General features: G+C 51.4%; 1 protein-coding gene across 1 annotated transcript; it reads right to left on the bottom strand.

Moving 5' to 3' along the window:
* Positions 1–6: 6 nt before the first annotated feature.
* On the bottom strand, positions 7–27,996 carry Mroh2a (maestro heat like repeat family member 2A). The gene is made up of 31 exons (XM_050163081.1): positions 27,925–27,996; positions 26,637–26,756; positions 26,258–26,368; positions 24,879–25,026; positions 23,770–23,810; positions 23,009–23,150; positions 22,711–22,763; positions 22,180–22,287; positions 21,296–21,415; positions 21,067–21,189; positions 19,702–19,854; positions 18,702–18,824; positions 17,737–17,816; positions 16,249–16,357; positions 15,621–15,716; positions 14,793–14,897; positions 12,707–12,830; positions 12,198–12,316; positions 11,103–11,255; positions 10,274–10,428; positions 7,721–7,880; positions 7,456–7,649; positions 7,062–7,199; positions 6,600–6,714; positions 3,516–3,665; positions 3,227–3,409; positions 2,225–2,380; positions 1,497–1,628; positions 950–1,052; positions 598–663; positions 7–262 (listed from the first exon to the last, which is right to left on the bottom strand). The coding sequence occupies exons 1-31, from the start codon at positions 27,991–27,993 to the stop codon at positions 141–143; spliced, it is 3,771 nt and encodes a 1,256-aa protein (XP_050019038.1). The 5' UTR covers positions 27,994–27,996; the 3' UTR covers positions 7–140.

Raw genomic sequence — 27,996 nt, forward strand, 5'->3', positions numbered from 1 at the left:
GAGAGATGGGTACACATTCTTTATCAAGTTGGTTTTTGTTGTTGTTTTTTTCTACAAATGAAATCATTTTCTACAAAATGATTTGCCTTGCTATGGCAGACATGACCCTGACGAGAGTTTACACCTTACATTGGGGCCACTTAGGGCAGTCCTCTGGGTGAAGCCAAGAGCCAGTGCTGATTGCAGTTGTCCAGGACTTTGAGGGTCTCCAAGGCCGCCCTCCTGACCCCAGCATCAGAATCTAGCTGTAGGTCCTGGAGAGCTGAGTGGGAATAGGAAAGAACAGGCCTGGTTAGGACCACATGAACTCTGCAGAGGGAGGCAGGCTGGCACCAGCAGGGACACCCCCCTGGGAACCACAGGCCTAAGTGTTCCCACACTCTCCACAGACCTGTCAGTACTCTGACACCACCTTGGCTGTGGGATTGGGGCAGAGGCAGCTGAAGTATCTGAGAATGGGGATGGCGTGGACTCCACCTACCAAATGGCCCTGGAATCTCTCCCTACGTGCAGTCCCAAGGTCCAGCTATTCCCTCTTCCCCATCATAGTCTCAAAGTGTCGGTCATAAATTTCTATAACTGAGTGTGCTACTTAACAATTCCGAAGCCCCACAAGGTCCATCTTCTTCAGATAATGGGCAGACAGCTGCTTCATGATAATTCCTGAAATGACAGAGGTACTCCTTATACCAGGGAGTGGTCAGCAGACAGTTCTGCCTCCCTCCTTGCAAGAGGTGCAGGTTAACCTATGAAGACATCTGTCGAGTGTTGTCAGGCTGAAGTTGGTAGTGAGCACCCTTATTCAAGCAAGCATGGAACCCTGTGAGCTAGTAGGCCCGTACTGTAAGGTAGACAGACCTAGGTTCTCAGCCCAGCCCAGACACTTGTCTCTCCATCCAGTCCTGGGGCTTCAAGACTCCCCTTATCCTGAACACATCTGTCCACTCACCTGCCAAGGCACAGGCAGAGATTCTGATCCTTGACAAGTTGCTCTTCATGAAGATTGTTGTTTCTACCAGGAAGCCACAAAGAATTGCAGGCTTTTTCTGGGCCTGCAAAAACAAGTGCCACATGATTGTCGAGGGTGAGATGGGGACAGACACTCCCATCTGATGAGTCAGTGCTTGGCCATAGCGGGCAAGAGCACCACCCAGCAGGGTAGCTGGGCCCAGTAATGACCCTTAGCTCTTGGTTTCATTATCTGACTCTGTTGTGCCTATTGAATGTATTTGTGAACCTGTGCTGTCCAAAATACCAGCTACTCTTGGCCCCTGAGCGTAGGAGCATGGCCGATGGGAATATCAGGGAACTTCCTGGGCTTGATCACAATTTAGTTACCTGGATCTAAATAAATCCTATTGTCAAAATTAGCTTTTGTCTCTACTCTGATTGTGGCAGTTATAAAAGTTAATGTGGGCACCCTCGCATTGTCCCATTGGGTGAATGTGGGGTCATAAGTCCAACCTTGTGGCCCCCCCGCCCCCTGACCTCCTCACCAGTACGGAGCACATGTTTGTCTGAAAAACTGTCATCTGGTCATTGATGCTGTCATTGCTGTGACCAAAGGAACTCTCCAGGGACTTCCAGCCCCAGAAATGCACACACTGAAACATGGTAGCCAGACATGCCTGAAGGGACGCAGGACACAAGACAGCAGGAGAAACATGAACAAGCAGGGCGCTGGGTAGCATCTCACCCGCGGAGTGAGAAGGCAGCCCCAGGACGGCCCCTAGAGCAAAGGAAAGCCAGGCTGGAGGCTTCAGGGAGCTCACTCATGACCTGTGATAAGCCCTTGCAGGTCAGGTGCCCCTGACACGCCCCTCCAGCCAACACCTTTACCCTTACAGCACATTTTGGATGGGCAGACCTCCTACTCTACCCCCTCCCACTCCCAAGATGAGACAGACCAAGCTGGGCCCTCTCAACTCCTAGCAGCCCTAAAGAGGATGCCCACAGGGACCTGTAAGGGAAAGTGTAAGACAAATTTTAAGTGGGACCGAGTCCAGGTACCTGAATAGAGGGAAAGGAAATAAAGACACTAGCTTTCATAGGCTCCCTTTTGGAGTCCCTGGCATGATTTCTATCCCAGCATGCATAAGGGATGGGGCAGACGTGGAGTGAGAGGAGAAAATCCAGTAGCTCACTGAGCCAGCAGAACCAAGGCACTTTTCCCCTTGGGCACTGCAGCCCCAGATCATAGGACACAGAGGAGGGTGTGTGTTACCTGAGCTACACTGGAGCAGGGGTCCTGGCAGTGCAGCATGAGGGAGACCCAGCCTCTCTTCACCTCCCCTTTGAAGAAATGCTTCTTGGAAATCCCAACCACCTTCGCCAGCTTCCCGAAGAGGGTGAAGGCCTTCAAACGCATCATCTCGCTCTCCTGAAACCAAGAGGTACAAGTGGGCAGAGGGCAAGAAGCCAGGAAGGAACCCAGCCTTCCTCCAGGGGCCCTTCCAATGCCTTGGTTTCCACAGAGCTTTCTGGAACCATTTATCAGGACAGTCCCTCCTTCCTCGGGGCTCATGTAGCACTCAAGAGACTGGGCATGACTCTAGCTTGGGGGTCCACCCCAAGGGCGTGTATGAGGGTTCGAATGGAATATGGATGCACCGTGTTGCCTGCCCAGCTCCAGTCTCCACAGAAGCCCAGAGAGTATATGTGAGCTGCAAGGGGTGACTGGGCTCTCTTCCTCGTAAGGTAGAAGCACCAGAGCCCTCGAATTCTAAGGTGCTGATTCTCTGGCTCTTGGCATAAGGCATGGTTGCTACAGGACCCCAAGATCAGTCAAGGAACGTTACACCACACCATGGAGAAACAGCTCGTTCTGCCCCCGGACACATCTCTTCTTTGTGCTGTGAAACAGGGTGCTGTGACTTGAATGTGCCCCAACCTAGAGTTCACGTGTGGGAAGCTTAGTCCCCCAAATCATATATAGATGGCGTTTGTAGGTGGGACCTTTGGAGGGAATCAGCATGAGATTGTGAGGGCGGCGCTCTCACGGTGGCCTTGGTGGCCTTATAATAAGAAAGGATCCAAGCTAGCGCACTCACTCCATCTCAATACAACGCAGCAAAAGGCACCTTAACAAAAGCAAGCACCGTGCTCTCAGATACCACAGACTCCAGAACCACAGGCTGCATAGATCGTTATAAATCCTCCAGTCTCGGGTGTTGTCTTAAAGCAAGAGGACACACAGATATGGAGGGAAGCTCTTATCTGCACTCACGCTGTCGAAGAATGCCCTGCACTGTTCAGAGATGGCTTCAAACGAAGATCCTATGTCCCCCTCTCGGAGCTCAGCCAGGACCTTGGTCAGGGCCTCCATGGCTTCAGCCATCACACTGCAACTCGCCTGTCCCTGCAGGGAGCCCAGGCACTTCTCTAGCAGGAGTTTTCGATACTGCTTCACCTAGAGGAATTCCGATCACTCAGCTACACCCCACACTTCCTGGAGGAGTGTGCCCACAAAGCCCTCAAGCCCCTCCCTGGCACCTGAGCCAGTGCCCGTTTGATACCTTCCGAGGAGCACCGAGAGCCATGTTGCCCAGGGCACGCAGAGAGAGCACCTGCAAGGTTTCATCTTTGTCCTGCCCTGCACCCTTCTCCAGCGTCAGCACCACCGGCCTCAGCAGCTTCTCCTGGTGCAGAACTGGGTCGCTCATGAACTAGAAAAGGGAGTGTTGCGGTTATCCATAGTGGAGGTCCAGCTACTCAGCAACAAGGCAGAGGAGTCGGGGGCAACACAGAGAATGGCCACTCTGTGAGAGGAAGGGAGGGACCAAGTGCCTCTGTCTTCTCATCCAGAAGAGGGGGTGGTACAGCTGCCTCAGGCTTGCTGTAGCGTTCAGTAAGGAACCATGTAGGAAAGTAACAGGTAAGTGCTGCCTCTTGTAGAGACAGGCATACCTCATAATTAATTTCTTCACTTAAGATGGCAGCCAAGCTGCCATGGGTAAAACCCTCACCTACTGGTGTCTGAACAGAAGTGTGCAGAAGCATGAATAAGGATAGTTGACAGAATCTCCATCGGGCTGTACTTAAGAGTGTCAAGACTTTGGGCCAGTGGGGAACCTGTGGGATGCATGTGTGTGTGCATGCTCAATAACACCTGAGTATTGTTTTGTTTATTTTGTGGTGTTTTGTTTGTTGTTGTTGTTGTTGTTTTGAGACAGGTTTTTCTGTAGCTTTGGAGCCTGTCCTAGAACCAGCTCTTGTAGACCAGGCTGGCCTCGAACTCACAGGGATACGCCTGCCTCTGCCTCCCAAGTGCTGGGATTAAAGGCGTGAGCCACCACCGCCCGGCCACCTGAGTATTTTTAAGTGTGTGTATTTGTGGTATGTGCATGCACACGCTCAAAAACACCTGAGTATTTTTTAATTATGTGTGTGCAAGCACACACTAGTTTGCAGGCAAACACACCTGTAGAGGCCAGAGGCTGAAGGTAGCGTCATTTGTGGCTTTTCACCTTTTTTTTTAAATTTATTTATTATGTATACAATAGTCTATCTGTATGTATGCCTTCAGGCCAGAAGAGGGCACCAGACCTCATTACAGATGGTTGTGAGCCACCATGTGGTTGCTGGGAATTGAACTCAGAACCCTTGGAAGAGCAGGCTCTTCCAAATGCTCTTAACCACTGAGCCATCTCTCCTGCCCTCACCTTATTTTTTTGTTGTTTTGTTTAGAGACAGGGTTTCACTCTGTATATCAGGTCGGCCTTGAACATACAGAGGCATGCTCCTGCTTCTGACTTCTGAGTGCTGGCATTAAAGGCATGTGCCACCCACCACTCCTGGCCTGCAGGGTCTCTCCCTGAACCCGGATCTCTGGCCAGTAAATCCCCAGGATGTGCCTTCTCCACCCCTTACCCCACCAACTCTGGGGTTTCAGTCATAGCTCTATGCTCAGCTTTTCTGGGGGTCCTGGGGTCTGAACTCAGGTCATCAGGCTTACACAATAAGTGCATCGGGTGCTGAGACTGGTGTCCTAGCCTCATGAGAGTGTTTTAAAGATACCCAAAGGAAACTAAACATCAAGTTGGTGGCTTCTGGGGCAGAACCTGGTTTTCACTGCCATGTCCAGTGCCTTGAGGCCCCTGAAGCCCACACAGCTCTTCTGTTCCTCTAAACGTCTTGAGGAGCTCCCAGGAAGGGCAAACAGAGTTGGCGAGTAATAACCACACCCTCCTGTTACAAACCCTACAGGGCAAAATCCAAACTCCTCACCAGGCCCTTTGGCTCAGCCTCTGTGTCTGCTCCTGCCATCCTGCCCAGTGCCTGACCCTTAGCCCAGCTTCCAGCCACTGCAATCTGTCGTCTCTTCCCATAACAATTTTGGATGGTTTTCAGAGGCACAAACATGGAAGGAATCTATGAGCCCAAAAAAGCTTGGTGACCAGGGCGCAGTCCAGAGCTGGGGTCATTTTCACGTATTTAGTACGAGGACACATCTCAGGGGATAATGACCCATGGAGATTGTGCTTAGTTTTAGGGTCAGTGTCTATTGGGAACCCAACTGTGCATACTTTCTGTGGCTCTCTCCCCACAAATAACCAGGTCTCCCATGACCCCCAAGTCAGGAAAACTTCTTAACTATGAGGCCTCTCACACAAGGTTTGCTGTCTGCTGCCCAGGGCTGCTTTGATTCTTACGGCGACTGGATGTGATACAATGACACTTCTCCCAAGGGTTTCCTGGCCAGCTCCTCTGAGCCTCCATGAATGCTCTCACCACACGATAGAGTAACAAGCCCTGATTTCCTGTGGCAAGGTGAGCACCTCCTCTAGCTGTCCAGGGAAACACCTCTCAGTCCAAGCTGAGGAGCTCCTTTTGCCTGGTTCCCTGCGGACACAGGCTGTGTCTCAGCCTCTGCTTGCCCACAATGTAATTAGACCAGGTGTAGTGAAGGAGGGAAGAGCCATACAGAGCATGATCTGTCCCCCAAGCTCAGGTCCCCAAAGACCAGGTGCCTGCCCTGGAAATGTGTGTGGTAGTTTGAATGTAAACGGCCCCATAACCTCATGGGACGCTGTTAGGAGGTGTGCCTTTGTCGAACTGGGTAGGGCCTTGTTGGAGGAAGTGTGTCACTGTGGAGGTGGGCTTTGAGGTTTCCTATACTCAGGATACAGCCTAGAGTCTGGAGTTGACTTCCTGTTGCCTGCAAGATGTAGCACTCTCAGCTAGTCCTCCAGCAACACATCTGCCTGCACGCTGCCATAATGATAACGGAATGAACCTCTGAAACTGTAAGCCCCACCTCAGTTGAATGTTTATAAGAGTTGCCGTGGCAGGGCAGTGGTGGTGCACGCCTTTAATCCCAGCACTCGGATCTCTGTGAGTTCGAGGCCAGCCTGGTCTACAAGAGCTAGTTCCAGGACAGGCTCCAAAGCTGCAGAGAAACCTTGTTTTGGAAAAAAAAAAAAAACCAACAACAACAACAACAAAAGAGAATTGCCATGGTCATGGTCTCTTCACACTAATAATGTGCCATCCTAGGAAGCCTGGAGACAAGTACCCACTACCCACTCGCACCCCTCCCTCCCTCCCTCCCTCCCTCCCTCCCTCCCTCCCTCCCTCCCTCCCAGGTCTGGATGCCTCACTTCCACACAGATGGCTGTGCTGCTGACGCAGCAGCTCAGGACCTCGGAGCCCATGCCCGTGAGCATCAGCTCTGCCAGCCTCTGCATGTAGCTCTCCGCGTTCTGCATGCACAGCCTGAGGAGAAAAGAAGGACAGCACAGGGGGAGGGCTATCGGCCCTGCTCCCACCCTCTACCCTGAAGCCAGCTTGAAGGGGAACTGAGACAGATCTCTTAAGCATCTCTGGCTAGCTGATGGTAGGGGCCAGGGTACCAGTTAAATACTCAGGGTTGTGATGGTCAGACCAGAATGCTCAGAGATCTCCTGTGGCCTTGGGGGGCCCTTCTCTCTCTGGTCTCTCATTTCCTAGTCCCACTGCCACTCCAGAATCCAGGACATCCATCAGCATGAGACACCTAGCCGTGCCATGCCCAGGGCTAAGCCTCTGCAGAGCCCTTGAGCCCCGGTGAGACCTGGCCCCACCTGGCCATCAGGCTCACTCCCGCTAGGAAGGTGCCTCCGTTCTCCAACAGGGACCACACGGACTGCTCCTCCAAGGCCTGCTCCAGAGGCTCTCTGTTGAGTCTCTTGACCAAGAGCTGCATGGATTTGATGGTGATCCTGGAGAGAGGTGAGCCAGGATAAGGCTGCTGAGGAGAACTGAGGGGAAGGGTCACGAGACAGAGGTCTCCACACTCTGAAGCCTACAGCACGCTGGACACACATGGGGAAAGGTTGTGAGTAGAATCACTCCCACCCACTCCCAGAAGGCCTTGTGGAGCCCACTGGCTTCTAGGGAAAACCTGGAGGGCAGCTTCAGCCCAAGCCTGCTGCCTTGCACAGGGTCCCTCCTTTTAGTCCATCTGTTCTCCAGCACCTCTGCAGGGTCATCTCCTGGGGCAGGGACCCTGTGTGGACCAGCCTCCAGGTCTTCAGGATGGGTGAGGCAGCCTCTGGTCCATGGCTGCTGCCAAGATGCAACAGGAAGGTGTACAGCAGGTCTGGGAACAGGTCTGGGAACTTGTCGTCCTGGTCCATCTTCTCCATGAGGAGCCGTATGGTACACAGCGTCTGCAGGGAGAAGGGCTGGTCCATTCTACCCTGAGTTCCCTGGGGAGTCCAACCCCTGCCTCTGCACTCACCATCAGAGGGTCCACAGCTGCCAGGCGCCAGATGTCGGTTTTGGAGGTGGCGTTTATCCTGGCGGTGAACCTTGACTGCAGCCGACCCAGCAAGCCATGGAGCATGGTCCTTGCGAAAGGCACGTTCTCTGCCACGGCCAACCACACCTCTGTCAGGTGGCTAGCCGAAGAAGGAAAAAAGGGTAGTGAGCTTCTGACAGATTAGCACTCTTTATGCCACCCCTTGGTGACCCCTGTGCAAACAGTTGAATTCTAGGCGACCACCAGAGCCTTTAAAGGTCGCATAACCAGGCCTGGTCCCTCCCTTTCTCTAGGGTTTCAGGGAGAAATTCACAGGGCCCTGGCTTTACCAGGCCTCCTACCTGTTGACTTCCTGGGAACAGCCAATGATGTCTAAGAGCCTAAAGAAGCATCAAGCAGTTTGCAGGGATTTTTTTTTTTTTTTTTTTTTTTTTATTTTCGAGACAGGGTTTCTCTGTAGCTTTTGGTTCCTGTCCTGGAACTAGGTTTTCTAGACCAGGCTGGCCTTGAACTCACATAGATCCGCCTGCCTCTGCCTCCCGAGTGCTGGGACTAAAGGTGTGTGCTACCACCGTCCGGCAGGGATTTTTTTTTTAATCAGATAGTCCTCCCAAAATATGTTCCAGGAGTTTGGGGAGGAGAATGGTCACAAGAGACAGAGGTGTAGTGGAGGGGAATGAATCCTCACACACGGCCACCAGTTCATACCTGCGGGCCGATTCCAGGAAGGTATTTTTTCTCTCCGTATGCCACAGAAGAGGAGAATAAGGCTCCAGAGGACAAGTGGCCTGCCAAACTACCTTTGAAAAAAGGACTTCTTGAGATAGGCATGGTGGCACAAGCCTGTAATCCCTCACTTGGGAGGTAGAGGCAGGAGGATCAGGCGTTCAAGGCCAGCTTCAGCTTCATAAAGGGTTTGAGGCCAGTCTGGGCTACATGTCTCAAATCGAAACAAACAAACTAAAAGATGAAAATAATATTAAATTAGAAAAAAGATAGCCTCCTTGACCACAAATCCAAGCCTGTGCTCTGTTGGGTCGGCAAATGCCTTGTGGACTGACAGCATGCTGGGAACAGAGACCCATGGATACCTAGGAATCTTGAAAAGTCTAGAGAGTGGAAGCAAACAAGTGTAGCCAGTAAACAGACAAGGTGACAAACTGTGTGTTCCGACCCACAGAGCCGGTGCAAGAGCCTGGGCGGGAGAATTCAGGGTAGGGTGTGATGTAGCTCGATAATAGCGCTAGGAAGCTGATGCAGAGGTGGGCGCACCCTGCCCCTTAGCACCAAATACAAGAGCCATGGAGGTGTCCAAAACAAGGGCTTACAGCACTTGTCTGAATTCTACCAACACACCATGCCCCTGGCAAGACTTTGGGATCTGAAACCCAGTAAGGTGTCACCTTAGTGGCATCTGGTGTGACCCAGAATGAGGGGACCAACTAAACCACTTCCAAGCTTCTGGCCCATGGAAGCCATGTGCTAACTGCTGCGTTCCTCAAAAGTTTCTGCGTCACTGTGGTTCAGCCACGACAGCTAACCAAGACAGATTTGGAGGGAGTGACAGCTAGCCTGTGGTGTTGCCACCAAGAAAGCCATTAAGACTGGCGTATCAGCTGATAGGTGTACACTGTACGGTGGCCCTGCCTACCCAGCTCTGATCCTCTAAGCACCACCTTTAGAAAAATCACAAAATACAAACAGCCCGCCCCTCCCCCGTGCACCCTGCAGACCACATCTATGAGGATTCACACACAGCCCTGTGGCTGTGGAGGTGAGGCCTGTCGGGAAATACTCTAAGTCAGCCTCATCTCCCTGATCAACACCGATCAACAGAGCCCTGCTGCTCTGGGGAATGACTGTGGCCTCTTTCTGGGCCCCACCCAAGTGAATTCTGGTATCTTCGCAAACTTACTGGCCAGACCCTGCCTATACCCTGGAATTGTCAGTATCGATAAAGATGAAGTGGGAAAGAGGGAAGATGGCCCTGGCAGGTTGGCTCAAGCACTTAGAAGCTGGTACTGGAATGCAGAGGACCTGAGTTCAGTTCACCTGAACTCAATCACCTGAAACTTCAGCTCCAGGGACTCTGACACTGTCTTCTGGCCTCTCTGGGTACCCGCACACATGTGACGTATGTACCCACATATCCGGAAACAAACAATAAAAATAAATAAGAGGGGACTGCTATCCCTTGGAAACTTAGAAAAGTCCCTTGCCCTCCTGGGACACACTCTGAAAGGTACAGAGACAGGCTGAAAGGTCACAGAGACTCAGAGGTACAGATCTGAGGAGCCCCAAAGGAGGGCTGTCATGAGAGAATGCCCTAGGTTCTGTGGATGTTGTCCTGGAAGGGACAACCAGGGCCTGAGAGGATCTATGAGATTCAAGCTCAACCTGATGATGGGATAAGCCTGGGGTCTGGGTCAGTGGCTTGGCAGAGGCAAGTGCTTCCCGCATGAGACACAGTGCAAGGCACTGCCCAGGACTTTAGCCTCACGGCCACGTCTCCCTTCCACACGTGGCACTCACCTCTCCATGGGCAACGGCTGCCTCAAGAGCGACGTGAGGACCATCTCCTGGTGGTAGTGCGCCAGCAGGAGGATGCCTTCAATGAGGTGCCGCCTCACCTCTGGGTAGTCCACTACTGGAAGGTGGACCAGGATGGCACCCAGTATCTCGGCCACCTGAGGAGGGCATAGGCATCTTCTGGGTGAGGGAGGTATTGGGACTGAGGCTGGCTATTTTTAATTATCAACCCAACTTAGAGGTACTTGGGAAGAGAATCTTAATAAGGAATTCTCTAGGTCAGGTTGGACTATGGGCAGGTCTGTGTGTGTGGTGGTGGGGTGTTTTAATTGTTAATCAAGGTGGGAAGACCCAGACCACTAAGGGCAGTGGCTTTCCTAGGCTGTGCCTCGAACTATGTAAGAATAATGGAAGTACAGGAGTTTAACCCATGTCTTTCCTAGGTTGTGTTTGGTCAGTGTGCTTTATCTCAGCAACAGAAAAGAAAACTAGTTCAGGGGCCCTGTAGGACACCCCCACTTTTGGGGAGCATGGTGGGTGAGTTGAAACCCCCCAAACCTTCTCCAGCAGCCATCAGTTTCCTACTACTACATTTTCATGGTGTCTTCAGCGGCGACAGTTGCATGCCCCTCTAACAAGATCCTGACACCCGTGGTCCCTCATCTACTCACTGGCCAGTGGCAATTCAACAGCTTCCTCACTCTAGAACTCTGCTTTATCTTCTTCAGCACCCCTGGTTTGGGTGGAAGCGGTCCTACTTCTCCAGCCCACACTTGTGTACACTGGTCAGTCCCCGCCCCAACCCCAAGCAACCCCTGCTGGGCTTGGCTACCTTGTCCTCCAGCTCCTTGACCCGCATCTGGAGGAAGATGCCTATCCAGGTGACAGCGGCCCGGTCATGCTGCAGGTCCATGGCCCCGATGTTCTCACAGAGCTTCTGGATGAGAGTCACAACTTCATCGCAGTTGAACTCCGGGCAGACCACCTAAGACCAGAGACAGACGGAATTCCAGGCTTCCTCCCTCCACTCCCTTGTCCTAGAAGGCTAACGAGTTTTCCAAGGCTTCCAGAGTGTACCCAGCCTCTCTCACTCCTCATCGCTGCCTCTCACTCTGCCTGCATCTCATACAAGTCCTTCCTGTCTTCACAGCGCTGTCTTGCACTCTCTGGCCACTGGTACCAAGAAGGCTGATTTTGCCCCCAAGGCAGAAATGACTTTACATCCCATGCCTTCGAGGCTTAACACCTGCTTTCATGGTTCTGAGCACTCCTACCCATCAGTGCGCCACCAGCAGCCCAGGAACTAATGCCAGTATGGTGGTTTGAATAAGAATGGCCCTCATATATTTGAATTCTTAGTCACCAGGGAGTGAAACTCTTTAACAGGATTAGACAGGTTAGGAGGTGTGGCCTTGTTGGAGGAAGCATGTCTTTGGGGGTGGGCTTTGGGTTTACAAAAGCCTTTGCCAGGTCCAGTCTCTTTTTTTTTTCTTTTTGTGGCTCAGGATTTAGCTCTCAGCTACTTGTCCAGCACCACATCTGTCTGCCGCCGTGCCCCCTGCCGCCATGCTCCCCACCATGATGATAATGGACTACGCTTCTGAAACTCTAAGCAAGTTCCCAATGAAATGTTTTCTATTATAAGAGTTTCCTTAGCCATGGCCCATGTATTAAAACACAGTAATAAAACAGCAACCCAGACTGCCAATGCAAAAGGTCAATCTGGACCTTTCCCACAGTCCTCTCCATACTCACTAGGGACTAGGAGAAGTCAGCCCTTAATGTCCCAGCCACTATGAAATATTTCAATACAGATGTGTCCTATTTTACATACCAAAGGCTGCTGAGAAGGAACCCCCAGGGTGACAATATTGGCTGCACAGCCAGCAGAGGGAAGTGGGGCACCCTGGGCACAGCCCAGCGTCACCTTGGCAATTTTGGAGGAGGCACTGGAAATCTTGTCCATGTCTGTGTCCTGCAGGTCCTCCTTACATTTCTCCAGCTCCTGCTCCTTGGTGGCTCCCCACAAGGAGCAAGTCTGGCTCACTGTTGGGAATATGGTTGAGTGTGATCAGCAGGAGAGTGAGCAGCCTGAGCTGCCCTCCAGCATCTGCGTATCCCTTCCCTTCTGGCCTCCATCCACTGAGTTTCTACGTGACGGGCTTCCTCACACGCCACTTCCACCACAGCCTATGTTTCCACTGTCCCTCCAGCCCGGTTCTATCCGGTACCGCTCCTCCCTCGGTATCTGCCAGCTCTGTGACTCAACCTCATCCAAAGAGCCTCTTCTGGAAGCGTCTATGACCTTTGTTAAGCTGGCCACACTCTTGTCTTCTTGCCTGCCCGCAAGCGGGATGAGCTTCCCTCTGTGGCAGGCCAATCCCCTAAAACTAGCTTTCACCCCACTGCATCCCTCATGCCCTGTTTCCTCCCTACCGTGAAGATCTAGCAGGCTGGACAGGATATCAGTTGAGGCCAGGCGGGTTCGCCTGTGGACATCACAGGTGCATGGAGCGATGAGCCCAACTAGTAAGCCAAACTGCCCCAGCTTCAGGGGGATCTGGGAGACAAGAGACGGGTCTCAGAGCTCCACCCTCAAATGCACAGCCAGGGCCACCCAGGAACACCACAGAGGGGAACTAGAGTGGGTGAGGCCTCAGTACCACAGCGGGCTCTTGGAGGCCAATCAATTAATCGTGGTTCAGAAATCATCCACAGTCAGCTTTGTTATACACCGCACTGGTCTTCCAGACGCCTGCCAGATTCCCACAATGGGACTCCACATTCCAATACGAAACCCATTCACTAAATGAGTGACCTGGAAGGGGCTTCTGCAATCCCTCGTGTTCCTTGTCTGTAAAGTTAACTATGCCACCTCCTTTTTCAGAGAATGTTATCAAACCCTGATGGTAGAATCTAGCTGGCATAATGGGTGTACAAGATGCTGAATACCCTGTAACGCGGGTCTAGGCTCTGTTATTCAGCTGAGTCTCCCTCCCCACCTCCATTTAGGTGTTTCTGTGGCTTACCATATACTACCTGGCATACTCCTATCCTGTCCACAGCCATCTCTGAGAATAAGACGGCCAGAGCTCAGAGCCAGCACAGATAGAAAAAAGATCTCATGCTGTGGGTGCCCACTAATCAATAAAACACTCCTTATGTTGGTGATACTTGTTCAGCTTGCTTTATGACTGTAGTGATTAATTTTACCATCCTAGGTAGAAGGCATCTTTCCTGTGTGGTGTTCAGGGTTGTATCACGATTGCATGTTGTGGGATATTAGTTGAAGATGTGTTACGTTCATTTATGCTGTGGAACATTTGTTTAATGATACAAAGATTGTGGCATTCTTTTATGTTGAATTTGTTTAACTCTGTGAAGCTGTGTTACTTTGCCCACCCAAAACACCTGATTGGTCTAATAAAGAGCTGAACGGCCAATAGCTAGGCAGGAAAGGTATAGGTGGGGCTGCTTGGCAGAGAGACTAAATAGGTGAGAAGGGGTGAGCAAATAAAGGAGAGGATGCCAGGGGTCAGCCACCCAGCCACCCAGCCACGCAGCCACCCAGCCACGCAGCCATGCAACCATGCAGTCACACAGTCACACAGCCACACAGCCACACAGCCTCACAGTCACACAGCCTCACAGTCACACAGCCTCACAGTCACAGTCACACAGCCACACAGTCACACAGCCACACAGTCACACAGCTTCACAGCCACCGAGCCATACAGCCACACAGCCTCACAGTCACACAGCCACACAATCTCACAGCCACACAGCCACTCAGCCAGACATGGAATAAGAAAGAAAGAAAAGATATACAGAAATAGAGAAAGGTTAAATCCCAGAGGCCAAAGATAGATGGGATAATTTAAGTTAAGAAAAGCAGGCTAAAAACAAGCCAAGCTAAAGCCGGGCATTCATAAGCAAAAATAAGTATTTGTGTATCTATTTGGGAGCTGGGTGGTGGACCCTCAAAGAGTAAAAAGAATAAAAACAACAAAAACAGAAACAAAACAAAACCAAAAAAACACCTAACTACAACTGCATGTGCCTTGGGTACCACAAAACCTGGATCCATGCTGTGCTATGATCCCATCCTCTCCCACTTCACCCACTCCAAAGCCCAGGTCTCTTCCAAAGGGACTCCTGGGACGGGGTTTATCTGAGAGGTGTTCCCTGCTCTGAATAGAATGAGGAACTTTTCTGTGGATGCGTCCTAGAGTGGCGGGCAGTGGTAGCATCCTAGACTGGCAACAGTGGGAGCATCCTAGAGTGACAGGCAGTGGGAACATCCTGGAGTGGCCATCAGTGGGAGCATCCTAGACTGGCAACAGTGGGAGCATCCTAGAGTGGCAACAGTGGGAGCATCCTAGAGTGGCAACAGTGGGAGCATCCTAGAGTGACAGGAAGTGGGAGCATCTTAGAGTGACAGGAAGTGGGAACATCCTGGAGTGGGAGGCAGTGGGAGCATCCTAGAGTGATTAAGCAGTGGGACAGGTGTACCAGGACTCACACAGACACCGATACTTTGAACGTAGATCTGCATGAGATGGAGATGGAGGGTCATGGCTTTCTCCCGCTCCCATTCTTTCTCTGACAAGATCCACTTCTCCAGGAGCTGTGTAGAGATCCCAGGACATAGGAGCAGTGTTAACATCCTGGCGACAGCCAGCTCCACCCTAGCCAGCTTTCATGCCATGGTCCCTCCCACTCAGAATCTGACTTCCGTGGTTCTAGACACTTTCTTCTCACCCTCTACCATGAAGGGAGTTGAGCTGTGGCCAGAGTGGGAGATCTCCAGCATCCTCTCAAGAACAGCACTTGAAAGTTTGTGCTGGGCCTAGTTCCACACAGATGCCCTAAACACAGACCAACCCTCAGCTCAGGTGTTGCTCACAGGACATTCTAATGTCAGGTGTTTGGTTTTCTGTTTATTTGTTTGTTTTCCCCAGTGCTGTGAACATTGCTGTTAAGGCTTATATATGAAATGCCCCCACCCCAAGACTGTGTGTTGGAAGCCTGGCCACCAGCCCGTGGTATGGCTGGGAAGTGATGACGTCTTTGGGAAATGGAGCTTAGTGGGAAGTGAAGTCAACAGAGATGTTCACTTGCAGGATTCTATCCTCCCTTTCTGCCACTTTTGAGCCATACGGTGGACAGATTTCCACCTTGCCCTTCTGTCATGATGTGTCTTGCCACAAACCTGAAGCAATGGAAGCAGACAGCCATAGACTTAAAGTTCTGAAACCCCAAGCCATTCCCCAGTGTCTGGCTATCCTGTCACTCTCCAGCAAGGGTGGTCGCCACCTCTGTCTCTTTATCCCTCTGCCAAGTAACTCACGTGCACGGTCTCTTGCAGTCCCTTGGGGTCCAGCTGCCTCTGCAGGAGGCCTTCCATCAGCTGCTTCAGGGAACTCAGGGCATTTGCATACAGGGTCTGAGAGAGAAAGGAGGAGAGAGAGAGAGAGAGAGAGAGAGAGAGAGAGAGAGAGAGAGAGAGAGAGAAGTGTGCAGCCATGAAAGGCTCTTATAGCCACTTATCAGTGCTCTGCAGGTGTCTTTAGGGGATGAGATGAGATGCTATAGGAATGTGTTGTTGCTCATGGGAGGAAGGCAAAGTGGTACATGAATCTTCTGCATATGTTCTTATCCCTCATATCCAGATTCCTTTGAAATCATTTACTGGAAATACTGAGGTCTCTATCAGACTGGGGTCCCCAACAAATTCAGGATGCATCTTCACGTATACACACCCCACTGACCACTGGGCTTGGCGTAGATGATCTAGTTACACCATTGAGGTTTCAAGTTTTTACCTCTTATAGCAGCTAGCATTAGCTCATACTTACTAACAGAGCTGCTCCAAATTGCTGTGTTGTCGGTGGTTTGGGAAAGTGGAGCCTACCTATGCCAATTTAAACTTCTGGATTCTGACCCAGAAAACAAGGAGGCCTCCCTGAGGAACCTACCTTAATAGACTCGTTGTCTTCCCCTGGGGGTTGGAGAGAAATAATAGCATGTATGCTGATATCCATCAGCTCCATGCTCTCCTCTGAAGAGTAGAAAGGCTTCAGGGTGCTAAGGAAAGACGTGTTAGCAGCGGGAGTGGCCACTAGGAGCTAAACCCATTCAGCCCACCGCCCACTGGGCAAGGCAGGCATGTCTCAGAATGAGAGGAAGGACCCAGCATCTTGGATGGGGGCTCAGGCATGTTTCCCTGACTAGGAGCCTTGTTCTGCCTGACCACCAGCATTCAGTACTGTATCTGTGATAGAAGCAGGATTTGCAGGCACAAGGCTCACTCTTTCACTTCCCGTTGCCTGCTCTGAGCCTAGGAACCTGCTTCCTTCCAGATCACAACCACAGCGTTGGCCCTCACAGCCTGGTTGTGGCCTGGGGTTTCGGTATCATGATTGGAGCAGCAGCAAAAGGTTGGAGTTGCTCATCAGTGTAAACTCTAAGACTCCACATGGAGGGAGCCTATGGAATCAAAGCCCGTGGGAGCATTCCAGCCCTGGTACACGCAGGGTAGCAGCCAGCTAATTGCTGCCTCATTCTCTTTCTAGACCTGCCTCAAGTTCCAGTTCACAATCCTGGTTGCTCATTAGAATCACCTTGACACCCTTTTAAGAATTCCCAAGGACCACTTTCAGGCTCTAGGACCTCCTTACACTTTTGGTTGGGGCAAGATCAGTGCATCAGTTCTATTAATAGCGCCCTGGGGTTTCCACTGTGCCCCAGAGCTGAGACTTCCTGCCTTAAGAAACTCCTGCCTTAACCAAAAAAAGAAAGAAAGAAAGAAAGAAAGAAAGAAAGAAAGAAAGAAAGAAAGAAAGAAAGAAAGAAAGAAACTCCTGCCTCTCCGCCACTCGCCACTCACTCTGTGGGGGTCAAACTCCCACACAGATCTAATCACCCTGCTTATGCTGAAGTCAAAAGTCAAATGGCAGTCTGCATCAGCCTTTCTGACAAGTACCTATTGTGCAAAAGCCGAATTACGTTTTCAAGGCAGTCCCTTCTCTAGAATTAGAGAGGGCCATCAGTCTCCTACAAGCACCTTCTTCTATCGGTTCTTACCCATAATCCTCTCTGTGTGCATTTTTGTCTTTTCTCCAAGTCCTTCCAGCCCATGCCTAGAGTGCAACAATCTCTGCTCCCCCGAGGGGAATGGAACATCTTCAGAATCTGCCCTCAGTGGCTTTGCTACTACAGCCCACATACCTGCCAATCACCTCCATATCCCAGAAGTAGCACACAACTTGAAAAACTCTCAAGGAGTCTAGATGGACCCCACCTACTGGGCTAGTCCATTGTCTCGGGGAGTTACTGACCAACACCACCGACACTGAGGTAGAAAGAGGAGGTGGGAGGCTTGGAGTAGCACTGAAGGGCAGCCACAAAGTTTGTCCTGTCATCGGGAGGCAGTAGGCGCTCCGGCAGGCCCCGCCCCAGCTCACCTCAGCTGTGAGAGGGCATCCATGGCCATTGACCTCACTGGAGAAGCCAAGTGCTCAGGAGGTTCTGCTTTGATGATCGCCTGTCCAGCACAAGAAGGGTTTTGAACTGTTGGTCACCCAGAAGCTGGGTAAGGGCACAGAGGGCAATGACATGATCTGGTGCCAGGCTAAGAAGGACCTGGGCCTTTGTAAAGAGCTCTCGACCCCACATGCCCACATTCTTAGTGTTCATATGGCAGCGAAGTGCAGGGGAGGGAGGAGGATACACAGTGGGCCTAGGCTTCTCCCCCAGGGCCACCAGTGACTTGATGGGTGTCCTTGGCCACACGATGTACTTTCCCAAGCCCAAGTTCCCTTGTCCTATACAAGACTTGATGCATTTTTAACAGCTTGCACCAGGCTTTTGTAAAGTGACCGGGAGCCAATGAATACCCATTTCCCCGTTCCTCCTGCACCTCTCTTTCCCCAAGGACTGCTTCTGGCCCAGTACAGGTGGTCAGCTATGAGAGAGTGGAGACATTTGGGGACCAGGGATTGGTTGATGCACGAGTTCTATCATCTTGTAGGTAGTTGACCCTTTCTAGACTTCCCCAAAGATCTGTGCAAAAGATGCTCTAAGTCCTGGTTCTCAATGGCGTCTGTCTCTTCCTGTGAAAAAGTACTGAGGCTGTGCCCTTCACCACCTCGCTCCCACCCATCCTGACTACTCTGTCTGCTTCTGATCCCTGAGCTGGCTTCTTCTGGGCACCATTGGGCACAAACCCTGCCCTAGTTTTCCCACTCTTTTGTGACTGTGAAACCCTCTGTGATATACCAAAGTCGTCCTCAGAGCCTGTAGTCTGGCAGATGAGAGTCAGGCAGGAAGGCTTTACAGCCCCCAGAGATATGTCCCAGATATCCCCCAAAGAACCTCAACCAGGGCGACTGGGGAGCTCTGTCCCATGGGGGATCCCTGCCCCACTTACAACAATCAGGCTAGTAAGAGCAGACTTGTGGGTAAACTGGAAGTCCTCCAGGTCCTGGATGCTTTTGATGGCCTTGGTGACCTGCACAACACTCTTCATGAAGGCCATTTTGAGGCTGATGTCCTATGGCCAGAGGAAGAACGTGAGCGAGAACCTGTTTGCAAAAGACTTACTAAGAGCACTGAGCCATGCCCCTCTCTCCTGAATCCTTCCCCGCCTCCACATCAGGGATGCTCTGAGTGACAGCCTCCTCCCCTGTCTGCTCCTAAGCCACAGTGAACTGGGTTTGGAAAATGGCCACAGTGGTCATTTTTGTGTTCTGTGTGTCTTTTCATGGTTCGTGTGCATGTGCATACGTGGTATGTGTGCGTGTGTGTGTGTGCGTGCGTGCGTGTGGAAGCTAGAGATCAGTATTGAGTATCTTCCTCAATTGCTCTCTATTTTATTTTTTGACACAGGGTCTCTGACTAAGCCTGGAAGCTGACAATTCGGCCAGATTGGAAGGAGCCTCCTATCCCCACACCCTCACCACTGAGACTGCAGATCTTAGTCACCATGATTAGCTTTTCCATGGGTGCCGGGGATCTGAACTTAGGCCCTTATACTTGCGCAGAGAACACTTTTAGTGACTAAGTCACCTCCCCACCTCCCACTGGGTGTATTTTACCACAGCGCTAAACAAAAATTTCTTCCACTTCCATCTGCTTTGCCGTTCCAAGAAAGTGGCCCATACTTTTGTGACTCTTTGAAGATAGCCCCTACCCGCCTATATGAGGTAACTGTGGCAGAGTAGGAGACTATGGGGAGAATCAGGGCTCACTTTGTACTTCTGGGGAGCCAAGGTCATCTGCAGCACTCAGAAGAGGCCTGCTGCCTTGTCCCGAGTGTGACCCCAAGCTCAAGAGTGAGCAACGTATTCATTCCCCAGAGGATGATCAAGTCAGGCCCCTAGAGATCCAGAGTGTCACATCCTGTGCACAGCGACATGCATGTGGGTTACCTGGCAGCTGCTGGAGTAGTGGTGGATGATCTTGGCAGTGATGGGGCTGTCCACGTGGGTAAGGAGCATTTGGGGGTGGCAGTAAGAGGACACACAGCTGTACATCACCATAAGGGCACTATTCACAGTCTCTCTCCTCCATGGGTGGTCCTTCTGCGTGAGGGTGAAAGAGGGTAAGGGGACTGGGGAGATGGCTCAGTGGCTAAAAGGCTTGTCACACAAGTGTGGGAACCGGGGTTTAGACTCCCAGAACATATATAAATGCTGGGCCGATATAACAACCCAGTTGTAATTCTAGCCTCAGAAGGCAGGAGCAGGCATCCCCAGAGCAAGCTGGCTGGCAAGGTTTAGTCATATCAGCAAGCTCTGAGTTTTATTGAGAGACCCAGTTTCGGTGAATAAGCAAAAGAGTGATTAAGGATGGAGCTAAGGTCTCCACATGCACGCACACACATGTGTATCTGCACATGTATGCCTCTACACATGCAAATATGCAGATGTACATATTCATACCACACACACGTGAAAAACAGGGAAAATAAAAAGAGAAGGACCAACAGGGAGCAGGGAGTACTCAGTTCACCACAAGGAGGGTGCAAGTACTGTACTGGCTGTGTGGGGGATGGTCTGTGATTGAAGAAGCTGTTAAGTTTGTATAAGGACTTCAATCAACTGTTATTTTGGGTGCTAAAGCCCTCGTTCATTTTCTTAAAAACTTACACATCAGCGGTTTTATCGGGCACAAATTACTTACCAGGCACTGGGCAAGAAGGATTGAACCAGACCGATCAGGATCTACCCACCCTGGGAAGCTTCAGCACTGGGACACATGCTAGGACCACCCATTAGCTGTGAGAGGAGGCTGGTATGGACCTCCTAAGCAGAGGCTCGCTGCACATGCCGTACTTAGACAGCTGAGTTGGAGCCATCTCACCATGGGGAGCTGGCTAGGCACTAGACAAACACTATCCAGAACAGCTAAGAATCACCACTGTGACAATGAGTTCATTAAATTCTGTGCTAAGTGCTCCTTCATTTGCCATAAAGAAGGGAACGGCAAGGGGAAGGGCAATTTAACTCCCTAGTTGGTAGTTGTTTGGCTCAACCTTGTTTCATTGACTGCCTTGAGCAGAAGAGCTGGGAGTCAAGCAACAGGTTGAACCTCACACCAGAACTGACCATTGGGGGGATGCTCTGCAGATGTCTCAGGGAAGCTGCGTGACGTCACAGGTGCTCCAACACCCAAAGATATGGCCCCAGCCATGAATGACTCAAGCAGCCTGCCCCAGATGAAAGATCTCGGTTTCTTTCCCTGGAGCGCTGCCTTCAAGACCTGCCACTCAGCCTCACAGCCAGGAGCCTTACCCTCCAGGCACCAATCTGCCAGGATTGCTCTGACTCCTGGATCCTCTCTTCGAAGTCGTGAAGCACATTCAACACTGTCTTCACCTGGCCCCGGGCACACAGGCCAAAGCACAGGATGACACCCTGCAGGGAAGCCCAGCCAGGGTGAGGATGGACACATAAACCCACATACCCCCCCCACGCCCCATCACAGAAGATCGTAGGTAAGAGGGGCTGAGGGTATACTCACCTCCCGGTCGAAGTCGTTGCTATAGTCTGTCTTGTATAGCAGCTCCAGCAACAGCACCTCCACCCTGTCAGCCTCCAGGCCCATGCCTAAGGTGAAGCCCAAGGCCCTGTACAGAAAACCCTAGAGAGGTGGGAGGGAGGAAAGACCTCAGGCCTTTCTACTCCTGGAATCCAGGAGGCCCTATTGGGGGGGGAGGCACTTGATCCATAGTCCTGATTTTTTTAAAAACAGACATTTATATGCATTTTCTACATCCTTTAAAAATAAATATTCAGTTTGTTCTGGGAAGTCAGATTATGTAAGGGTAAGCATATTATACGTTTTAACAGTGGAAGCAGACTCCTTTCCTATACACATCAATCAAATACGTCCACCCACAAACCCAGCTACTTCCCGACATAAGATAACGGCAACAGATGGAATCGCCTTATTTTGATGTGTCAATATGAGGGGATGGTGGCTTCAGGGTGGAGGCGATACTGAGCCTGGAGACACACTAAGGGGATTAAGTCACCATCTTAATTCTACCTGTGAGCATGGCAGGCTTTCTCATTACTAAGATCCTCTTTGATGTCTTTCAACCGTTTTTATAGTTTTACAAAGAAAGAACAAGGAATAAAATTTCACACGCACAAAAAAAAAACTTAAAAAAACCTAAAACAAAATAACAAACAAACAAACAAACAAAAAAAAAACAAAAACAAAAAACCACATGCGACCGTGGACCAGAATGTGGAAGACAAACAAGAAACTTTTAAGGAATAAGAAAACACAAATCACTGGACTCGACTGTGATTGTTTCCTTTCCTTCTGTTGGTTAGGCTGCCTCCCCATCCCTGGAGGCCTCTCCCTGCCGGAACTCGGAGGCCCCGGTGAGGACAAACCTTTTCCAAAGAGGGGCTGTCGAAGGTCTCGAGCTGGTTGTTCAACTCTTTGCTGAGGCGTAGGCTCCAGCTGGTCCCACGGGTCTTCTTGAGGGAGTTTCTCAGAAACTGGGAAGTGGAAGACTTCCGTGGGCAGAGGCAAGTGACCCCAGCCTTGCTCTCAGCTGGGTTCTGGGAATGCTATGTGACCTTGAACGTGAGCTTGTTCTTTCTGGGCCACTGTTTCTAAACCTCTGAAACATTCGACCAATGAGTCTCCAGCCTAGCACTAACATTCCGTGCGTGTGGAGCACAGCCGTGGCTTTAGAGGTCACTGGTGGGGCAGGAATCCCTGCTACCTTTCCAGGCACTTGGCTCGCTCGGTTCTCTCTTCCTTACCCTTAGTTGTCTTGCTAAGTCAGCTCTGACAGGTGGACATGTGTTCTTTATGCGACCCTAGGCTGGCCCACATGTCAACCCCACCAAATGCCCTCCCACGCGCTCCTTCACTTCTCTCTTCCCCTGGCCTCAGCAGACAGCTTGCCCCTTTACCTGAATTAGCTTATCCTCCCAGGCCTTCTGGTTCCAGGTGAACTCAGTGTGTTCTGCAGGAGAGTATGCATGGCCTCACAGGCTGTCCTCTTCCCCTGCTCCCCCTGGGTAAGCCTCCTGGCCCTGGTATCTGAGGCCCTCCATCACATTCAGTGTTTCCCTTCCCACCTACCCAAGACAGGCATCCCATTTTTAACACGGAAGGAAGTCTGTTCAGGTCCACCAGCCCCTAGGTTCCTGTCATTCAAGTCACATGTCCAGCGGGTGCCCCGGCATGCACACAGAGTGGGCCCCTCACCTTCCAGGTACTGGACCAGCAGCGGGATCTCCTGCTCCCACATGTCAGCCATGGAGGGGGCAATGCTCTGGCTTAGGGTCCTCAGGAGGTTGAGCATGGCGATGCCACGACCTTCTCCTTTGTAGGGTGATGACATCAGCACCTGGAGGGCCCCACAGTAAGTCAATGGAGCAGGGGTCTGGAGTTCAATGTCTTTCTTGTAAAGAAGAAACTGAGCAAGGTATATGGTTTTCTAATGGAGACCATGGATTTCCAGCACAGAAAGGACCCCGTAGGGGACACTGCGGGGAGAAAGGGATGAGAGGCAAGACCCAGGTTCCTCCCTGACCCAGGTTCCTCCCTGACCCAGGTTCCTCCCTGACCCAGGTTCCTCCCTGACCCAGGTTCCTCCCTGACCCAGGTTCCTCCCTGACCCAGGTTCCTCCCTGACCCAGGTTCCTCCCTGACCCAGGTTCCTCCCTGACCCTGAAAAGAGCACTGATTAGCGCCCACAGGACTGAGTCTATCTGGGGGCAGACAGGCTATGGGTGGTGTTCTTGGCATAGGAATCTGAGAGCAGATCCCGGCCAGGTTCCCAGATATCTGAGTATCCTGGAGTGTCCTCTCAAGGACAGCGCAGACCTTGGGACACTGTTCTGCCTAATATCCAGCTTCCTCAGTGCATCCTGGTTCCCCCCTCCCACTGGAGCACTGAGAATAAGCTCAAGGAAGAGGCGTCACTGCACATGGATCTACCAGGCCCAAGCATGTCAGCCACTCACCAGGAGACGAGCCAGGAGCTTCTGGGGTGCAGGCAGGTCCACTGAAGAAACAAGAGGAACCCCCGGTGAGGATGCCTGACCAATGTCAAGACATGTTTTCTATCCCCCCTAGGGAGACACCTTTGAAGGTGATTTCCCAGAATTCTTACCATTACACTCTCCCCAGATGAAGACTGACTCTGCCCAGGGGGTTTTTTATGAAGGACACCATTGGCTCCTTCCAGAAGGAGGGAACTTTTGGCTCATGGATCGGGTCTAGATGATACCTTTTCAGGTTGTTAATGCTTATGTTTGAATGGACATGTCAGGGCAATGTCATAGCTCCTGCTGTACACCTTGGCCTTCCTCCAACTAGCAGTAACTTGAATCCCTACCCTGACTCCCTCCTATCCAGTCTATTAGCCTTAGGAACCAGTGAACCCTGAAAAACAGAGCAACAGCACACAGATAGAAGGAAAAGGTAGGGGCCAGGGCTGGGCTACTGCAGGTGTGGAGACCTAGGAGAGTCAAGGTTGAAAGACCACAGTCACATGGGTGGGTCGCTTAAGTGTCTCACCTTGAACTCAGACAACAGGTCGTGCCCTTTGTCATCCTTGATAGGAAAGATCCCCCTAAGTCCCCTACCCCCAGTCATTCCTGACCCCGTGAAGCCCCAGGGCTAGGAGAGCAGTCCCTTTGGGACCAGAAGTAGTAGGGAAGGGGGAGAGCAGAGAAATGATGTAGATGGGCATGGTCCCTTGAGAGCTTGTGTTGACAGTGCCTGCCCCGAGTGGATCACAGTAGGGTCAGCTGACAGAAGAATTGGTTGGGATGCTACAGTCACTCTAGGTGACTCAGAGGAGCCGAGTAGGGCAAAGTCCCATAAAGGCCACAGCTAGAGCTAAGTTCAGGAGCCCCCTCCTTGCCCCTGCCCAGGGAGAGAGCTGGGGATCTGGGAATATGATGGATGAGCTATCAGGAGGGAGTCTACAAGGTTTGAACCCCTCCCCAGACTTGGCAGACTTCTGGATGTTTCCTGGAGAAGGGGGCTTTGGCTGATAAAGACACTGTGAGACAAGGGGTCAATCCACTTGCCCGTTTTGACTGGTTGACCCAGGGATGCCACCCACCATGCTTGCTCTTTCCAGCCATTCCAGCCTCCGTGTCTTTGCCATGAATCTGGTTCTCTGCCAGGTTCGTGAGACTGATACAGATGGGGGTCAGGGCCTCTGTGTAATCGGTCTCCATGATGTAACACAGCAGCCTCACCCAGAACTCCTGGGACAGGGATGTGAAGAGGGGGCCAGGATTAGAGATAGCCTATGGCTCCTCGGTATTGACAAGGCTCCACCCAGGTTAAAACTCTGCAGACTCCCTCCTGGTGTCTGTGGTAGGTTTGGAGCTTACCTGGCCTCTATCCCAAACACTCACAAGCTCAGCCCTCAACTGACTTTCCTGCCCAAACTTGGACTTTCTAAGAGGCATCCAGATGGCACCTGCCAAGTTCTGGTGGCCTCATACCCATTCTATATGCAGTACATCCTTTGGCCAGGGCCTTCCTCTAGGACCCAGATGCTCTGAATTGCTAACTAGTCAGGTAATCCAGCAGTGCTTGCCAGTTGTGACATTCAGGTTTATTTGTCAACTTGGCTAGGCAATGTACTCACTTATTAAGCTAAATACTAGTCTATCATGATTGTACACATGTCACACAGCTGTGAAAGTCCACAATCCATCAAGAAGATTGATTGCCCTTGAATGCAGGCAGTCAAAAGGCCTGAAGAGAACATTTCAGAAAAAGAAGTTTTGCCACAAGTGACAGCTTTCTCTGCTGCCTACAACTCCAGCTTGCACCCTCCCTCCAGCTTGTACCCCTCATCTTGCACCCCCAAGTTTGCACCCCCCAGCCTGCACCCTCCGGCTTGCACCCCTTCCAGCTTGCACCCCCCCCCCCAGCTTGCACCCTCCAGCTTGCATCCTCCAGGTTGCAGCCTCCCTCCAGGTTGCAGCCTCCCTCCAGGTTGCAGCCTCCCTCCCAGGTTGCAGCCTGTAGCTTGCAACCTCCATCTTATACCTTCCAGCTTGCAGCCTCTAGCTCACACCCCCAGCCATCACTAGACAGGAAGCATCCCACCTATGGCTTTACTTTATGGACAATCATGCATTCCTTTCTTGATGCTGTCATATTTTCAACCTGCAGTGTTGCTGTGTCTCATCTATTGCAGTTAAAATCTGGTACAGTTATTTTTCCTGTAACCTAGGAGGTCATATCGAGTCTTCCTAGCTGAACTCACTGAACTGGAGAATGTCTCCCAAAGGCATTTTGAAACAATGGGCATACTTCAGGCAAAAAGGCAAGTGCTATTTGAGACCAACTGTGTGCCAGTCACTGCGCTAGCCACTGAGGGTTCAGAGATAGAGTATAGCTAGGTTCTTCTACCAGCCTTCAAAATGTGGCCAGGACTATCATCATGGCTATGGTAGCCCACTGGCTGGGGCATGAACTCACGTTGGTCATGCCACTGATAGACGAAGTTATGATCTTCACGGTATCCATGGTGACTTTGTGGACCATCTTCTCTTCCAAGTCCTTCTGATAAAAGCATTCCCGGCGGTTGGTCTAGAAGACAGAACCAAGACATTCCTGCAGGTGGGGGCATGGTCGGGGGCGTGGTCTCAGGGGTAGTCTGCTTGGCTCCCCAGTCCAGACACTGAGTCCTACGATGTTGGGGTCTGTGCCTGGGCCTCGCTCCTGGGAGACAGCACAACCGTGGTCCATACCTGCAGGATAACTATGAGCCTACACAGGTCAAAACAGGTCCTCAGCGAGGTGTTCTTTGCTCAGCATTTGCTGCTGTCCCGAGGGGCTGAGGGTTGGGGCCACTCACCAGCTTGTAGGTAGATAAGGTGAGCTGTACAGAAACGTATTTCAGTCCCCAGCCTTTGATCTTTTCCTGGAAGCCTGACAGGACCAGCTGGCCAATGATTCGTAGAATTGCCATCCGGACCTAGGAGGGACAGGGCGGGCACAGCTGGGGAAGGCCAGGCTTCAGCATGGAGAGCCACATCAGATATTCTTGTGGCACAAGGCATCTGGGAACTGTGGGTGCATGTGACTGGGAGGGATTTCAGGGGATGGATGGCTTCTAGCCATTCTGGCCATCACCCCTTTCCTCATGTTGGAACATCCTTCTGCAGTTCACTCATGGGAGTGCCTGCCTCAGCTGGGCCCTTCATAAACTGATGTGGGAGGGTCTTCTGTTTTGTGTTGATTTCATTGGTTAATAAAGAAACTGCCTTGGCCCTTTGATAGAACAGAAAATTAGGTAGGCGGAGTAAACAGAACAGAATGCTGGGAAGAAGGGAAGTTAGGCAGATGCCACGCCTCTCCTCTCCAGGTCAGACATGGAACCAGCTGCCAGGTCAGACATGCTGAATCATTCCCAGTAAGCCACCACCTCGTGGTGCTACACAGATTATTAGAAATGGGTTAGTCAAGATGTGAGAGTTAGCCAAGAAGAGACTGAAACTAATGGGCCAGACAGTATTTAAATGAATACAATTTGTGTGTTGTTATTTCGGGGCACAAGCTAGCCAGGCAGCCAGGAGCCGGGTGGCAGGAATGCAGCCTGCTGCTCCTACAGTAGACATCTTTATCCCATACTCACATTGGTTACTTAGTCTTAGCAGCCTTGGTTGGGAAACCTATTATTTGCTCTGGGTGGGGTACAAAACAAGTAGTTTTTCTTGTGTCTGAGAGACATCCAGAGTTCAAAGATAGCTCTGTTTCAATCTAGTCCCAACATGCCCTGCCCCGTGTTCCTTAGTGCCTTTGTGACCATTCCCTCCCTGGTACTGCTTTCCCAGTGAGAGCAGCACTCTGAGCTAGCCGTGGACCACATTAGCTAGCTGAGAGGATACTGGGAAGCATGTTCAGCACATACTTTTCTCACAAGCAGTAAAGACTACTAGACAAACCCTGTGTGCCTTGGGACCTTTCCTCCCTGCAAAACAGAGTCCAGGCATACTGCTTGGGAGATCCCTGGTCATAGAGAAGGAGCATCTTGGTGACAGACCTGCAGCTCTCCCTGTCTCATCTTTGCCTCGTCTCTACTCCAGACTCTTCCATCTGAGGTGTCTGCCCCTTGGCCCTTGCTACTCTGACAGGGTTATTACCTTGGACCGAGTGTCCGAAAGGGTGTTCTTGACAACGCGGATGGCCAGGTAGATGGTCTTAATGTTCATTTT

The sequence above is a fragment of the Alexandromys fortis genome, unplaced genomic scaffold (genome assembly GCF_014885135.2).
Source record: "Alexandromys fortis isolate MF-2015 unplaced genomic scaffold, M_Fortis_MF-2015_v1.1 scaffold_139, whole genome shotgun sequence".
Classification (NCBI taxonomy): Eukaryota; Metazoa; Chordata; class Mammalia; order Rodentia; family Cricetidae; genus Alexandromys; species Alexandromys fortis.